Here is a 17,652-nt window from a genome sequence, read left to right as displayed (position 1 = left end):
ACAGTGTCACCAAGTCTCCCAAACTTTATAGAGTAAGGTGATTTTTGGCCCCTGCTGCAGGAGCTCTTACTAGAGGACGCAGTTGAGATCAAATGACAAAGATTTGTGTGAAAATGCCATCTGATGGTGCAGAACTTCCAGCTTCTCCTCAAATGTTTACTAATTCTGTGTTCCACTGCCTAGCCCAGCAATTAATTCTGCCCCACCATTCATCTGCACCTTGCCCCTCAACACATCTCTACTCCTTCTGCAATTGTGAGGGCTTTTCACCCCTGCTTCCAGGATTGGGCTGGCAGCTGCAGCAGGGGCCTTTTCTCTCCCAGACTTGATGTTGCACTGGTGGAAAGGAAAAACAGACTGACCTATTTTTTGGAGGGGTAACAAAAAAAAAAAAAAAAAGAGAACTACCTTGAACTGATGGACATTTTCTGCTGCCTCCTCCCTGGCTGTGAAAATGTTATGGGCTGCTCCCTCTCCCGCACGCAACATCTCTTCTCTGGAGGGAATACTAGCTTCCCCTGCAGCAGTTCTGATTGGGAGGCAGTGGTGCTTAGTGGATAGGGCACTAGACTTGGATTCAGGAGCCTTACGGCCAAGTCCAGGCTTTGCCATGCACCTGCTAGGTAACCTCAGGCAAGCCATTTCACTGTCCAGTGCCTGGGTTTCCCCACGTATCAAATGGGGGGAAATGATACTTACCCTCCTGTGTAAAGAGCTTCGAGCGCTTTCTGATGAATATGCAAGAGCTAGGTACTATTACGATTGGCTGCTCCTCCCCAGGAGACAGGTACGTAGGGAAGGCAGCCAACCAGAGGAGATATTCCCCCGGGCCAGTGCTGCAAATCAAGCTTCTGGAGTTACTTGCTGGTCTGGCTCCAGCGACTAGTCTGGCTCCAGTTGCATTAGGGGCGATTACACCTGACACGTGCTGACGCTGCTCTGGTGCTTTTAACATGCAAATGAGCCGCCCCCATCTCCAAAAGGGGCGGTGCCAGCGACGCGGAGCAAAAGTGTTGTAACCGCAGCCGAGCACGAGGCCGGGGGCGGGGAACACAGCTATCCCAGGGAACACGGCTCCCGGCATACCGCGCGCGCTGTTTCTCCCCGCCGGGAGCAGGGCATGCTGGGACTTGTAGTCGCTGGCGTGTCCAGCGCGGCTGACGGCGTCCCGTGACCGGCGGCCGGAAATGGAGGCCAGGAGGTTCCGGACTCTGGAGCGCGCTAACGGGTCCTGCTTCTCCTCCTGAGCCGTACGGCGGCCGCGAGGGGCCAGCCGGCGCGCGGTGGCGGGGTGAGCGGCTCCCTTTTCCCGTCCGCCCGCTGGGGCGGAGGGAGCGTCCGGGTCCTGCCCGCAGGCTGGAGGGGGGCGAGCGTGGCTCCTGCGGGCCCCCATGGGGTCGGGGCAGCGGGAGGGGGCGGAGCGAGCGCCCCTCGGGGGACCGGGAGAGCCAGCGCTGGGGGAGCCTGACTGTCCCTGGCGGTGTCACCGGGAGGCTGGCTGGGCGCCCCGGGGTGCATGGCTCGGTGCCTTGGGGAGGGTGGCTTTGGTTCCCCCAGTGAGGTGGGCGAGGGATGTTTAGTGAGAGGCCTGTGTCTTCCTGTCTGCTTCAGTTTTGGCGCCTGGGGAGCAGGTTAAGATCTTAACAGGCTTTTCCATCCCGGGAGACAACCCTCCCCAAGGGAAGGGGCGCAAAGAGACTGCCCTGGGTGAGGCCGTGCTTGGTGGTGGTGTCATTATGCCAGCAGGAGGGCGCGGCATAGAGCGGCTACATGGGAAACCTGTCAGCGGCGCCGCTGTGCTGCTGTAAGGTCTGTAGTTTAGACGGAGCCTTGGTGCAGTACGTCCATTCTACAAGGGCTCCAAACTTTGGTGTTCTTTAAACCATTCTGTATAGTTGATGGCTTAGGCCTCACCAGAGAGAGCTGCTCACTTGCTGTTGATGAGTGAGCAAGCAAAGTTTTCAATACCTGCAAGAACAACGAGGAGTCCGATGGCACCTTAAAGACTAACAGATTTATTTGGGCATAAGCTTTTGTGGGTAAAAAAACACTTCTTCAGTTATGTCCAAAGAAACCTTAGTCTTTTAGGGGCTACCGGGAGACTTGTTGTGTTTATGGATACAGACTAACACGGCTACCCCCTAATACTTAATACCTTCAAGGGTTTTAAAAAAATTAACAGTATGCGTACGTTGATATTTCATTATTGTACTATTCATCCATCTCCTCCCCTTCTCCACTCTTTATCGTTCAAAGCAAGCACCTGTAAACTTTGTTCATAAAGTGCACGTGTATCTATGATGCCTTCTAAGTACCTAGCCAGTTATAGTTTGTAGTACAAAATAAAGTTGTGAATAGCTCTTTATGCTTAAGAGCATAAAAAATGCAGCGTGACACCCTTCATGCTTTCAACAGTCTGATACTAACATTCAAAAGCCTTCAGAGCAAACAAATCCCAGAAGAATCAGTATCTTTCTTCTCTCCAAGAAGTTACTAACAAGGGTAGTTTGCAGAACTGGCACTAATTTCTGCCAATTTAAGTACCAAAGAATAATCTGAAACAGTTCCTAAAGGTCTGCTTGTCAAAAGCTTTTATTCAGCATTAAATCCTGAATGGGTAAAATGTTCTATCTTTGTCTGAGAAAAAAACTTGTTCTCTTCACCTGCCCTTCAAGGATACTGTTTTGAAATACCCTTTACATTTATCAGAGTGTAATTTATTGACTGTCTGAATGTGTGTTTTTTGTTAGAAAAGTGACTATAAAAATGATATTTTGGCATTCCATATTTAGTCTCTGTCAGTGACTTCCATATGAATTTTGAACACTGTCATTACTGCAAGTGCAATCTCTTCTGAAAAACAAACTGGGTTCTTTTTTCTTCTCACATCACCAATAATAAAGATTCTGGAATCCAGAATTTCTCTAGCGATCTTACTGGGGATGCATAAAGCAGAGTAGATTAGAGCTTGCTCTTCTGTCGCTAAATTAGTTAGTTAATAAATTAGGCTGTTAGTAAAAAGTCAGCAAAAACTTTCCACAGTACGTAGGAGCCTGATAACACTCAGAGAATTTTGTGTGTATGGTGTCTTCTGGCACTTTGTACTGTAGGATTATATTAATGTTTCTTATTAGACAACTTCTCAAAATTATAATAAACCTTTCGTAGAGAACAGAAGCTCTAGGTTTTAGAGGGGGCTTGCAGCAAGCAGTGTCTGTTGGGCCTGATTCTCTTCTCATACTGATCTTTTATTGCTATAACTCCACTGATTTCAGTAGAGTTACTCCTGATTCCTATCAGCATGAGAATTGAATAGCCCAGTGTGTTTTCTCCCTAAATGAAACATTTGACTCTTTGAACTTGGTATTCTTTTCAATACTATACTAAAGACGGGAGGATTTCTAGGAAAGAAATGTATGAGGGTAAAAAGAAAAGTGTACCAGTGTGGCTAGCATCTTTTAGGGGAAAACAAGATTTATGTTTCTCTCCAGAATACTAGAGTTTCTTTCATTCCCGAGGTTAAGCAGAGAGAGCTTTTATAACTATAGAGGCCATTGGTTGCCATGAATGACCATCCTTGATTGATCCTATGAGAGCAATAACAGAATCACGAAGAAGCTAATCTCTAGCTCCCTCAGATAATCACGACTATTATCCTTGTTACTTGTCCACACAAAGTCTCTTCTTTTCTTTCCTTCTTAATTTTCCTCCAAAACACACACACACACAATCTAAAGGACCTGGTTAATAAAGGAAAGGATGTTGAGTTGTCACTCTTTATGAAGCTTTGTTTGCTGTGTTTCTGTTAGTAAAAGAGTCGTTAATTTATTTTATTTCTTGGTTTATGCGACTGAACAAAATGAAAACTAATACCAGAATTGTTCCTTTCTGTGGGGAAGAAAAAAACTTAGAAGGGGATGTTTGACAAGTTTCCACCCAAATCATTCCATGGATGGGGACGAAGAGAATAACATGACAGTGTTTACACTCTTGTGCCATAGGCTGCATTTTCACTCCCAACTGTACAGAGCTCTGGAGACACAATGCCTTGTAACTTCTCACTGGTTCTGGGGAACTTGACATCTCTTCTCCATCCTTATCACTGACATAACTCCATCAGAGTTATGCTGCCAGGACTTTCCTTGGTGCTGGCTGCCCAGAGTTAAACGTGTCTTCCCCAAGGTGGAGGGAGTAAGGTAATACAACCTCGTCCCATGCATTTCTGTTCCGATCCTGCCCCCAATAGAGAGCCTCTCATGTGAAGGGGAGTTTTGGCTTTCGATTTCCAAAGTTTTAAAGGAAAGAAAGTGGAATTAATGTCCGTAATGGAGTTGCCCACGTCTCAAGCCATTTAATTATAATAGTAAGCCCTCTTGTTTGATAAAACACTGAGTGAATTATTCTACTTGGCTACAAAGAGGGCAATGACTATAATGATCTACCTATAATGCCAAGATCCATTTTCGAGGCTAGAAAAGTTTGGTCTTGTAGCAGGGACTCTTAATTCATTCAGCCTTTTGTTAAAACTTTTGGTCTACTTAACATGGGCAAGAAAATGCTCCTCAACCAAGTATTTTAAAGTAAATGTATTTCTGGTGAAAGGTGCCAACTTGACAACTGTAGAAACTGAAGTCCTCTGTTTATTGGTAAAGCATGTGCAATTTGGGCAGTTGTATTGTTCAATAGCAACCTTTCTTGTTAAGTGGCACTGATGGACAGACTACCAAGGGAGTTCTGTTCAGTTCTCTCAGACTTCTTCGGAGAAGAAAAAAACTAGGTGAGGGTAGTATGCCGCTTTTATGTATTATAAAGAAATGGGGCATTTGAAAGGCGAATCAGTTTGTGCTGCAGCTTCTAACATGTTAGTAAGTATGCACTACATTTCTCATTGTTTGATTATTCCAGGAATCAGTTTCCCTTTCTTGACAACTTGTAAGTAGCTTTTTAAAACATTAAGTGAATTAGTTTGCAAGGTAATCGCTGCTCCTACTATTTTATGTATTCGGTCTAGTTATGTTGCTAAAATGATCACCTTCTAGCAACATAACTAGACCGAATACATAAAATATATGTACGAAAACCCTTTTTGTCTTTTGTACAAAACAAGATAAAAGTAGAAGGGAAACTGCAATTAGCCTGTACATGTGATTAGAGGTGATGTAAAGTACACTATAAAAGATCTCTAGAAAATATTGATAAAATAAATACTGTTGCAAAATAAATTTAATTTTACAATCTTCTATAACAAATTGTTTCTGTACAAAATAGTCTCAGTTCTGTTACACATAAAACCTGTTTTCAGTAATTATTTTCTTCCTTTTCCTCCACAAGCTCAACATCTTCCTCTTTGTCTTCCGTCCCACCTCTCTCCCCACTCCAGCACCACCTCCTCATCAATACACACACGCACTCTGCATTGGAAAGGTCTGGTTTATATCTGAAACCAACACTGCAGTGTCCTTTTTTTAAAAGTTATTTTTATATTATTTTTATGTGCTCAGAATCCTAGATGTGAGCAAAATAAACTTATAAAACTCTCTAATATAGGGATTCAAGCATTCCGCTCTAACTACAAATTGAAACTTGAGTGTGAGGTTACATACACTGGTGTGGTCTATGTGGTCTAGATCAGTTTCTGGAACAGAGAACCGATGGAGGACATATTTTATTTAGCTTTGTACAGTAGTTTTATTGTATATTTCGAATTAAATGCTTTTATTACACATTCATAGAACATGTGATTGTTTTTCAGTCCCTGGAAGTGGAGGATTCTGAAAGTTTATTATTATTTCTGGTCATATTAGGTTTAAGTACCTAAGCATGCTGGTGATACTATACAATGTATGCTCTATGCCCATAGTTATGTTTATTTTTTGTTTTTGTAGTGACAAATTCATGTCTTGCAAGACAGTGATGGCTTTTTCTCTAGAATTTGAATATGGAGGCCACAGGGACAGATGAAGTGGAAAAGCTAAAATCCAAGTTCATGTCTGCATGGCACAATATGAAATACAGTAAGTGAAACAGTGGATAAAATCCTGACTCTATTGAAGTCAATAGTTTTGCCATTGACTTCAGTGGGGAGCCAAGATTTCACACAGTAAGTATATTTGTATACATCTATTAATCAGAAATGTAACTTGGACTTTGAAACCAATTTGTTCTTCAACAATAAACTAAATAATCTGGGAAAACAAACTCATTTAGATATTCTCTTTCAATTTAAATATTTTAAGGATTTATTTTTTCAGTGACTGACTTAGGTCAGAAAAACAGATTGGCATTAAGCACAGATGACATGACAGTTTTGCGTAGGATCTTAAACAGAGAAGTTGTAAAATCGGGCTATAGGAATGTCTACACTTGTGAGTTAGAGTGCATTAAAGCAGTCCAGTGCTCCCTAACTCACAACGCATCCACGCTGGCAAGGCACGTAGAGCACCCTGACTCCGCGGCTGGAGCGCTCCTGGTAATCCATCTTCGTGATTGGCATAACGCTTGGTGCACCATGGCTGGAGCGCCGCAGTACCAGTGTGGATACCCTGGTCTGTTAATGCGCTCTGATCAGCCTCCAGAACTGTCCCACAGTGCCTGTTCTAGCCAGTCTGGTCGTCACTTTGAACTCTACTGCCCTGCCCTCAGATGATGAATCATCAGACCCGCCCTTTAAATTCTCTGGGAATTTTGAAAATACCCTTCCTGTTTGCTCAGCAAGGCATGGAGTGCTCTCAGTGCATCTTTCCAGTTGACCATGCCTCCACGCACCAGGCGATCTCTGGTATGGAGCAATGGCAAGGTGCTGGACCTCATCAGTGTTTGTGGGGAGGAAGCTGTCCAGTCCCATCTGCGCTCCAGCCGTAGGAATTACGATACCTTCAGACAGATATCAAGGGACATGATGGAAAGGGGCCATGACAGGGATGCACTGCAGTGCAGGGTTAAAATGAAGGAGCTGCAGAATGCCTACCACAAAGCCTGTGAGGCAAACCACCGCTCCGGTTCTGCCCTCCGCAACCTGCCGTTTCTACAAAGAGCTGGACGCAATATTGGGGATGACCCCACCTCCACTCCAAGGACCACCATGGAGACTTCAGAGCCTAGCTCAACAAGGCAGGAAGAGGAGGAAGAAAGCGGGAGTGAGGGTGCTGAAGAGGAGGAAGACACCCTGGCAGCTCTAGATGCATGCAGCCAGGAGCTGTTCTCAAGCCAGGAGGAAGGTAGCCAGTCACACCGGCCAGTGCTTTTGGAAGGACAAACACCAGAGGACATGCCCGGTAAGCGGCTTTTATTTTGGGAAGGAAGTTATTTGGTGCAGGCTCTTGGGACGAGGAGGATTAGGGCTGCATGCATGCCTAGATGTGGAATAGGGCATTGATGTGCTCTCTCACATCCTGGTAATTTGCCTCAGTGATCTTTTCAAAGGTCTCATCCAGAAGCCATGCAATGCGCTTGCACAGGTTCCTTGGGAGCGCTACTGTACTCCTTGTCCTAGTCAGGCTAACATGTCCGTGCCACTGTGCCGTGAGGCAAGCTGCATATGGGCCAGGGCAGAAGCTGCATTGTAGTAGAAGACCCTCCCTTGCTTTCCAGGTCACCCTGAGCAGCGAGATATCTTCCAGGATGAACTCCTGTGGAAAATGTGAGGACAGTATTCAGTATAGGGGCCCCCTGCAACTGTTGGCTCTCCCCAAGGCACAGAAACCGAGAGGACAGTACGGCAGTGAAACAATCAGTCCCCCTCGACCCCTGTGCTCACTCACCATTTTGGGGCTTCTGTGGGTTACGTGAGCTCGCTTTGGGCTGGGAAAATTCTGCTATTGTTTAGACTGTGCTTGTCTTTAAGTACGGGCAAATCATTGCTCTGTCTGGTGTGAACAATGCTGCCTCTGTTAAGTGTTGCATTTTGCCTTTACAGATGCAATCTTGAGATCTCACCTGTCCGTGTTATTACCGGCCAAAAGACTCCAAAGAATTAGGAAGAGGCCATGTAGAAGCAAAGAAGACATGCTGCATGAAGTAATGCAGCAGCCCCTTCATGAAAATCAAAAAGCGCAGGAGTGGAGGGAGAGTAAAAGGAGGTTCTGCCAGCAGAATGCAGAGCGCCGGCACCAAAGAACGGAGCAGCTGATAAGCATTATGGAGTGCCAAGCGGACTCAATCCAGGAGCTTGTAGCCATGCAGGCGGAGAACTACTGCCCCCCCCACTCCCCCAGCCCTTGTCCCAAAACTCTTTCCCTTGTGCCCCCATGTCACCTCCAACCCACTTTCCCCAACATCCGGGTTCTTATCGCCACCAGCTGCCTCCAACACCTGTAGCTTCACCACCCAACCCTGTAAACTACTACCATTACCCACTGCAGTCAGCCCCCATCACCATGCATTTTAGCCAGCCTGAAGTGCAGCACTCATTGCACAGCACTCCAGACAGGAAGGCTGAGTATGAGAACAGGACAAGCAAATCTGTGATTGAACTGTTCCCTACCCCGTCCCTTTGCCCTTTCTGTTTCCCAAGCAGTTGTTTCTTTTCAATAAATGAATCTTCTTTTAAATAAATATTCTTTATTATTGCACTAAGTAAAAGATACCTTAGCCCAGGAAAGCAACAGGCACTGCAAAGCAAGCACAGATTCCTACTAACATTGGAACCACTGCACTTCACTCCCGTGCAGGGCACCAAACATTACTGGTGGCTTTCAGTCTCAAATTGCTCCCTCAAGGCATCCCTAATCCTTGCAGCCCTGCTCTGGGCTCCTCTAATAGCCCTGCTCTCTTGCTGTTCAAATTCAGCCTCCAGATGTTGAACCTCTGAGTTCCATGCCTGAGTGAATCTTCCACCCTTTCCTCTGCAAATGTTACGGAGGGTGCAGCACGCGAATATAACCGCCGGTATGTTGTCATCAGCCAGGTCCAGCTTTCCATATAGAGAGCGCCAGCGGCCCTTTAAACGGCCAAAAGCATGCTCCACAGTCATTCTGCACCAACTCAGCCTGTTGTTGAACTGCTCCTTGCTGCTGTCAAGGCTCCCTGTGTAGGGTTTCATGAGCCATGGCATTAAAGGCTAAGCGGGGCCTCCAGGGATCACAGTGGGTATTTCAACTTCCCCTATGGTGATTTTCTGGTCTGGGAAAAAAGTCCCGGCTTGTAGCTTCCTGAACAGACCAGTGTTCTGAAAGATGCATGTGTCATGCACCTTTCTGGGCCAGCCTGCGTTAATGTCAATGAAATGTCCACAGTGATCCACAAGTGCCTGGAGAACTATAGAGAAATAGCCCTTCCGATTAATGTACTCGGAGGCTAGGTGGACTGGTGCCAGAATTGGAATATGAGTCCCATCTATCACCCCTCCGCAGTTAGGGAAACCCATTTGTGCAAAACCAGCCACAATGTCATGCAAGTTACCCAAAGCCACGGTTCTTCTGAACAGGATGCAATTAATGGCCCTGCAAACTTGCATCAACATGATTCCAACGGTCGACTTTCCCACTCCAAACTGGTTAGCGACTGATCGGTAGCTGTCTGGAGTTGCCAGCTTCCAGATTGCAATAGCCATCCGCTTCTCCACCAGCAGGGCAGCTCTCAATCTCATGTCCTTGCACTGCAGGGTGGGGGTGAGCTCATCACACAGTCCCATGAAAGTGGCTTTTCTCATCGGAAAGTTCTGCAACCCCTGCTCGTCATCCCAGACTTGCATGACGATGTGGTCCCACCACTCAGTGTTTGTTTTCCGAGCCCAAAAGAGGCATTCCACGGTGGTGAGCATATCCGTGAATGCCACAAGCAATCTCGTGTCATACGCGTCATGCGAGTCAACATCATCGTTAGACTCCTCGCTGTCAGTTTGTAGCTTAAGGAGTAACTCGACTGCCAAACATGACGTGCTGGCAAGACCCATCAGCATATTCCTCAGCACTTTGGGATCCATTCCCGCAGAACGAAAGGGAAGACAGAGCGCACAGAACAAAAAACGTTGAAAAATGGTGCTAAATGTGGATAGAAGCACAGGGATTGCTGGGATGCGAAGCGATGCATCATGGGGCGTTGGGACAGGACCCAGAATGCCCCGCACCTCCTGCCCCCTTCCCACAAGCTACAGCACTAGAATGGGAAGAGGTGCCCTGTGGGATAGCTGCCGATAATGCACCAGTCCCAATGCCGCTGCAAATGTGGCCACGCCGGTGCGCTTGCAGCTGACAGTGTGGACACGCTGCAGCGCTTTCCGTACTGTGCTCTCCGAGGGCTGGTTTAACTCTCAGCGCTCTACATCTGCAAATGTAGCCGTGCCCTGTGTGTAAGACTACAGCAGCACAGCTGCAGCGATGCTGCTGTAGTGCTTGTAGTGTAGATGCTTCTTACATCGATAGAAGGGGCTTTTCTGTCAGTGTAATTAACCCACCTGTCCAAGAGGTCAGAGCTAGGTTGACGGAAGAATGTATTTACACTGGGGGGGGGGGGTTAGGTCTACATAGCCATGAGACTTAGGGCATGAAATTTTTCACAGCCCTGAGTGACAGAGGTAGCTCTATCTAATTTTTAGTTGTAGACCAGGCCTCAGTATGAGCAGTTCTCATTGGTAGTGTATTTTGATAAAGTTAAGACTCTGGGTCAAATCCTGTCTCCATCAAAGTCAATGGGGTGTGGATTTCACCCTTTGTCTCTTCTCTCTCAAAACAGTTCAGAAGTAGGCAAATCTCAAAACTTGGTCACGAGGAATTAATTAGCTTTTATCTTCCCATTTCCCCTCAAGGCCTGAGGTCAAAATTTACATCTTAAGTCAGTGGAAGTTATTTTTGAGTGAAGACTGCAGGATTTGGGCCTAAATGCGGGGGGGAGGGGGAATTGGTGCAATGTTTGCTAATATTAAATATTCAAATCAGGACGTGCAGCGGTTAAGATTAAACATGGAACCTTAATTCTACCCCTTGTGGCTATATGTTACACTATTGTGTTTCTCAATGAAGTATGTAAGTGTTGAAGTTCTGACAGCAACATTAACTCACCCATTTTGTGCATATATATTTTTTTATTCCTGTTTTTCTCAAATATGCATCTTAATCTTGTGACTAAATGTATACAGTAAAACTTTGCAGGTTGTGCGTTGTGGCTTTTTAGTATTGCTGTTGGAAGCTTAACTTGAGTATTTTAATATAGTAATTAAAAGAATCACAAAATTAAACTGTATAGTAATGAGTTCATGCAAAAAGGCAGAGTTAACATAAGTTCAAACTTAACTTTTGCATTTCATGACTTCAGTGCTTACCTATGAAATTTTCAGGTTGCATAACATCTTATGTGGATGATATTGTTTTTACAAGGGCTACGTTACTTTAGGCTTGTTGACTATAAATCCATTCATGTGTCTTAACAGTAGAACCTGTTTGTATTATTCAATCTATAAAATAATTCCAATTCCAGTGTGGTGTTTCCATGTTCTACTAACTTGTGTGACTTTTTGTATAATGAAATGTTTTTGGAAGTGTTTTGAAATATTTCAGCGACAAACTTTTGTTTGCTTTGTATCTCTTTTAGGTTGGGTATTGAAAACAAAAACTTACTTTAGAAGAAATTCTGCTGTCTTCTTGCTGGGAAAATGTTACCATTTCAAGTCTGATGGTAAGTGTAAAGGATTTAATTGATCCCATTTTGGCACTGCTCTGTGAAGTCTTTGTAATAATCTACCAAAACCTTTATTAATAGAGAATTAAAGTTCACAATTTAAATATGGAAAAGCTAGAATATTCTCAGTTAAGTTTCCAAAACCAGTCTTAATACCTGCCCCATCCCACTGTTCACACATAGGCCAGAGAACCCAGCCATTGTCAAATCAGACTTCATCCTTTGCGTGCATACGTTTTATAACCTATGCTTGAGTTTACTCATCTGTAAAATGGGTACTGAGGCTTAATCAAAGGTACTGCATAAACTCAGCCTTGTTCAGGAGAATGAAATGGTAATACCAACATCAAAGTAACACCTTCCTTGATGATTTCCTAGTCCCTGTTAACTCTTTCCTGTGCAAATTTGCCCTCTTATGGGAGCCGTTTTCCCAGCATGCCTTTCTCGATTTGGCCACTTATATTTAGTAGGACCAAGCAGCTGCAGCCTTAAAATGGCCGTTTCAATTGACAGCTGCTACCTGAATCATTCTTTTTTTCAGCTGCTACATACCTTTTATGTTTCTCCTCAGGTTTCGCTACTTGTTGCGGAGGAGATACTGTAGTCTCCTAGGGAATTCCTATTTTTTAATAGTATAATTTTATTTTAATTAACAAAAGTCCTGTGTCAGTTAATTTCAAAGCTGTAACTTGTGTTATGTGTGTCTTGCAGAACCCAGTGAACTCTCTCCAGATGGATCCTGCTTCGATATAGTCGACAAAGTCATTTCTGGAAATGTAGAAGAGTTTCGTAAAGATTTTATTTCTAGAATATGGTTGACTTACAGAGAGGATTTTCCTCAGATAAAAGAATCTGCTTTGACAACAGACTGTGGTTGGGGTTGTACACTGAGAACTGGCCAGATGCTGCTGGCTCAAGGGCTTGTGCTTCATTTTCTTGGTAGAGGTAAGCATGAAGAGTAGATCATTTTTGGTTTTGTCAGGAGGTAGAACCAAGCATCAGGATGCAGGTGGCCCTTTGTTAATGATGAGGAACATGTATCAGCCTTTGCATATGCATCCAGTAAACTTAGCTAGCTAAAGTGCTTGCTTGCTTTTGGTTCTGGACTGCTTTTTAAGAATATAGGAATTGCTTTACTGAATTAGACTAATGGTCTGTCTAGTCCAGGAGCCAGTCTCTGATGATGGTGAATACTAGCTGCTTCAAAGGAAGCTTCAGGAAACCCTGTAGAAGTTAATTTTGGCCACAGCGAAAATTTCTTCCTAACCCTTATTATCCAAAGGGTAGCTTATGGCTGAAGTATGAGAGTTTATGTCCATTTCAAAACTCCTAACTAAAAAATAAAACAAAACACGCACCTTTACTTCAGTAACTGCATCTTCTTGTTATCCATGTAAATGTTCAATCCTTTTTAGAAACCTAGTAGGTTCTTGACCTCAGTGATATCTTGCGGTAATGAGTTCCACTGCCGAATTGTGGGCTGTGTGCAGAAAGTATTTCCTTCATCAGATTTAAATTTGTCATCTTTCAATTTTCTTTAATTCTTGTATCATGAGAGAGCGTTAACAGAAGTTTCTAATCTATTATCTGCACGATTCACTATTTTTTTCCCTGGTGGGGTTTGGAAAAGTTACTTTTCTGCTTCCCTTTGTGTTTTCTTATCTTAACCTTGTTCTTTCAAGATGTACTGTCTTACAGCCGCAGTCCCCTTTGGGGAAAATTGACTGCTTTCTGGGGTTGAGCATATCACCTCTCATGCTCTCCCCAGTCTTTTCAAACCCAAGAGGTGATAGACTGGAAATACAAAGCTGTTTCCTGCATGGTAGTTTGTTTCAGTACCACTAGGTCTGCAAGCCAGCCACCGTCTCAGTATTTCATCCTCTTTCCTTCCATCCCTTCTATAATACATGTATCCGTTCCCTGTTGATCAGTTCCTGTGCTGGGTTGGCTGTCCCCCATTGTCAAAGACCTTTCAACTCTGTCAGTCCCAAACTATGGTTTATTGCAAGGGAGTGTGTTGTTTTGTTTACTCAGCGATTTGGTGGTCTATGAGGGTTGTATTTATAACTAACATAAAAAACATAGCATTCCGAAGGTCCAGCTCAGTAATATTTTGCAAATACTATGTAAGCCAAGAACCAAATCTTGCATGGTTCTTAAAGCCCTAAAACCACCACATCAGAAAATGCAATTTTGACTATTCTTTAGTGGTCCAAAGTAGCAAAATTGAACTGTGGAGTTGACATAGCTAGCATTCTTTTTGTTGTAAGCACTTTGTCTGCTTAAAATATTATTTTGTTCCATTTGCCCCAACCCCAACATCCAAACATATGAAATTATTGTGTTTGGAGATGGCTTATTCACTGATCCTACCCCAGTTTCCCCATAAATACAGCTTTTGTTGCACATAAATCTTTTATTTAAATTTTTTTAAAACCCTGCACAATCTGGATAGGACACTAAACATGAATATGCCCGTGAGGCTGTAGGAGTAGCCCAGTTTAACATTATCAAAACAAAAGGGTCTTGACTAGTCTTAATCTAAAGTGTATTTTTTAAAAACTGTACTTAAAAATCATTCTTGTACTATCCACTATGTATCCTCACTTATGAGTCATGTGCTGCACTACTTCGGAGCTCCCAACCTCCCACATTTCTGTGGGAGCCCATCTGTGTAGGGAAAGGAGACATGTCTGGTCTACATGAAAGTTTTCTGTCATCACCCTGCCTTTAAGGGATAGTAAATCTTCTTTAGAAAAGCTTTTGGTGAAAATTGGGGTAACTGAAATGTGTTGTGTTCACATCTTCATATGAAATATTTCATTGGTTGTGGATCCTTTTCTGGACATTTTTTTAATAGTATTTTCTTTTAACCAAAAAAAAAAACTTAAATGCCACTAATAGCTAAAATGCTTATCTTTCTACAGCTATGTGAAATGCTCCAAATATTGCAGTATGATCTTGTCAATAAGTTTCTATTTTTAATTTTTATGTTTTGGAAGGTTTTACATTTAATTTTTTGGTACATACACAAATATGGCAGCTTGAGATGTCGAGGTTCAGGAACAACTAAGTCCATTTCATCTTTGTTACATTTGCATCTTCCTTGATTTCTGAATCTTCCTCTGAAGGGCTTAATATGAGGCTAGAGTTTGGTAAGTCACTTCCTATGACTGAAATCTGTCTCTCTTCTACATATTAGAGCAGATGTTGTCAAACTGTGATCCATGGCACACTTGTTAGTGCCACAGAGCTGGCAGCTCACATGATTCTTGTGTCTTCTCATTTCCAGTTGGTTTTACAGGCCTATTGGCTCTTTATTGGAAAGAAGAGACTGGAAGTCTGTAAAAGCATCTGCAAGCAAGGAGGAGGATCAGCTCTAATTGACTGCCTCTACCAGTAGCAACGCTACTACCTGCCTTATTCCAGCAACTGCCCTTTTAACAGGGTTTCCCTCATGATGCTTCGCATCTCTAGAATGCTCCTCTCCTAATTGTCACCTCCCAAAGAGCTGTACATCCACAGACCGGCTTTCTGAGCTAACAGTGACACCCAGACCTCGTACACACCTGTACCACCATTTATAGTCCCTCCAATGGCTTCCTCAATTTTCCGCTGCCCACAGTCTATCTGGTATTTGCATTAGACAAAGTGCAACAGAGGACAGTATATTCAGACACAGTACACATCCTGGTAGCTTTAGTTTTTAGCATTTTAAAGCTAAATAAAACTTGAGTTTAAAAAAAAATTGTGCAATCTGCCTGTATTTTATATGCAATTTACAAATGATCCATCAAATGTTCACTTTACATCTACCACCATAAGATAGTGAAAAGATACTACTTACAAATCTTAAAGTCAGGTGGCAATATTCTGATGTCAGCATTATCATTTCCATTTGTATCCCTTGCACAGTGCATTTCTGTTAATCAATAGCCTATGTACTTTGTGGCAAGTTGGAGCTAAATTCTGCCTCAGGACTTCTGGATTCCATGGCACTCTGATGGAAGTTCTGTAGCAATTTCAGATTAAACTAAAGATGAGATTTTTATTAATATGAATAATACAATTGGTACTTTTTTTTTTATTTTGATACTAAATTCATTGTACATCATTCCGTATCTTAAGTTTTGATGTGCAGTAGAATTTTGTATTGAAGATGCATCATAGTAGTTATTGGGAGAAGCTGGAGGAGGTTATAGCATCTGGCCAGTGTCAGTTTAGGCTTTGTTGGGACCAATTGGGAGGGACCCACAATACACTGGTAAGAGAAGTGTTAGTGAATTATTAGTGTTGTGTTGACATGCTGAACCAGTTTACACCAACTAGGCTAGTAATGTGGACACTGCGTGTAAGGCAAACTGTTACAGAAAAAGTAGTTCCAGAAACATGGACAGGAGATGCTTTGCTACAATAGCTAACCTTGAAACAGTTCTGTTCTCTAGTATAGACAGACGTTACAATTTACTTTGTTTGACAAATCTTATGTTCTGGAGTGTCACTCTGCTGACCTTTTTTTGACTGATGTGCATTTTGAACATTGTTTGGGAGAATGGTTCTTCTGTTCATATTATAAGAATTCTACATCCCTGTTTAAAAAAAAATTATAAGAATTCTTCTCCATAAACTTGTCTTAGGAATCAACAAACAAGAAAGAAAAAGAATCAGTCATCAAAGGCTTTGCCTTGAATAACTATCAGTTGAACCTTTTTACATGTATTAAATAGTTAACTTACTGTGTTGATGGTATGTAAATTCCCCTAATCTCTATCTTGTAATTATACCCTAACTGGCTAAGTCTGCAGAGTCTACTGTATCCTCTCTTGGAAAATCCTGCTAAAATTAAGGGCTAAGAAAGAAATGTAATGTGGCTAGTGTCTTCGTTGCTTCCTCCTTTCTCCCGCACAAGTAAAAATAGCACAACATATTATACTGAGTTGAAATTTTTTTTGCCTATATTCTCAGCAGGAGCATTTGCATGTCTGTGTAAAGCATAGATTATTGGTTTTATTAAAAATTGGCACTTTTTTGGTAATTATACAAAAAACTTACTGTTAAGAAGTGTAAAACATATCTTTAAGAAATATTCTGTTTCAGCCTGGACCTGGCCGGGTGCGCTGAACATTGAAAATTCAGACTCTGAATCATGGACAAGCCACACAGTAAAAAAGCTGACTGCATCATTTGAATCATCACTTACGGGGGAGAGAGAACCCAAGGTCCTCTCAAATGGTCATAAAGAAGCTCTAAAGAGAGACTGTGATGACAGTGAAATGAGAGATGAAGTTTATCATAGAAAAATAATCTCTTGGTTTGGAGATTCTCCACCTGCATCTTTTGGCTTGCATCAGTTAATAGAATATGGAAAGAAGTCTGGCAAAACAGCTGGAGACTGGTATGGGCCTGCTATAGTAGCACATATTTTAAGGTAAAAAATATCTTTAAATTGTCCTTCATTATTACAATGCCTTAAGTGTTATGGGAGAAACACTTAGAAGTGTCTTGAGATTTCTTCAGATTAATTGGACACCTAACCATTAATTATTGACTTAGCAACATGTCCATGTTACTAGCAATTTAGAAGAGCTTTTTTTTTTTTTTGCTATAGGAAGGGAAAAATAGCAGATTCAGGAACTGAAGTATGAGCTTCTGTCCAGTCTTGTCATTTATTTCTGAAACATTCCTATTTTCCTCCAGTCTGAGCAACAAGAGACCCAAGGTCTCTCCATACCTGATCTTTAAATAGGGCTGCCTTTAATGAAATGTTCTAAAAACTAACCACTCTTTCAACCTTGGAACATGCATAATATTATAGATTTTTTTTTTTTATACTGTAACCTGGGGGCTGTAATGTACTGATAGTGTAATGAAATGTCAGAGCTAAAATTGATGTTTTCAGCATTTCTTTGCACACATCAAATTCTTGTGAAACTGTAAATGTATGGGACTATTAATATTATAATTATATTATAGTAAAAGTAAAGGATCTTTGACATTCAATATGAGTGTAAAAAAAAAAAAAGGCCAATTTCTCTATAC

At 42.6% G+C, this 17,652-nt stretch overlaps 2 protein-coding genes across 4 annotated transcripts in view; both read left to right on the top strand.

Annotated features, from left to right (window-relative positions):
- The first annotated feature begins 1,139 nt into the window (after positions 1-1,139).
- ATG4C (autophagy related 4C cysteine peptidase) overlaps positions 1,140-17,652 on the top strand; it is a 34,846-nt gene continuing 18,333 nt past the window's right edge. For 2 of the 3 annotated variants that reach the window (XM_048860710.2, XM_048860712.2), the window contains exons 1-5: positions 1,140-1,291; positions 5,886-6,014; positions 11,527-11,610; positions 12,325-12,558; positions 16,711-17,041. In XM_048860710.2, the coding sequence (XP_048716667.1) occupies positions 5,939-6,014; positions 11,527-11,610; positions 12,325-12,558; positions 16,711-17,041 (725 nt within the window). In that variant the 5' untranslated portion in view covers positions 1,140-1,291; positions 5,886-5,938. The remainder of the gene's footprint in view (positions 1,292-5,885; positions 6,015-11,526; positions 11,611-12,324; positions 12,559-16,710; positions 17,042-17,652) is intronic. The other variant, XM_048860708.2, reaches the window with a different exon arrangement.
- On the top strand, positions 6,116-8,687 carry LOC125641191 (uncharacterized). The gene is made up of 2 exons (XM_048860714.2): positions 6,116-7,274; positions 7,916-8,687. The coding sequence occupies exons 1-2, from the start codon at positions 6,752-6,754 to the stop codon at positions 8,314-8,316; spliced, it is 924 nt and encodes a 307-aa protein (XP_048716671.2). The 5' UTR covers positions 6,116-6,751; the 3' UTR covers positions 8,317-8,687.

This window comes from Caretta caretta, chromosome 8, assembly GCF_965140235.1.
Source record: "Caretta caretta isolate rCarCar2 chromosome 8, rCarCar1.hap1, whole genome shotgun sequence".
Taxonomy (NCBI): domain Eukaryota; kingdom Metazoa; phylum Chordata; order Testudines; family Cheloniidae; genus Caretta; species Caretta caretta.
The sequence above is the reverse complement of the archived record's forward strand: the minus strand, read 5'-3'. Positions and strand labels throughout refer to the sequence as shown.

What these genes read in the sequence shown, in the direction of transcription:
- LOC125641191 (XM_048860714.2), top strand. Translation starts at nt 6,752, where the DNA reads ATGCCTCCACGCACCAGGCGATCTCTGGTATGGAGCAATGGCAAGGTG. An exon ending in AACACCAGAGGACATGCCCG is followed by an intron (nt 7,275 to 7,915) that starts GTAAGCGGCTTT and finishes TTGCCTTTACAG; the next exon opens with ATGCAATCTTGAGATCTCAC.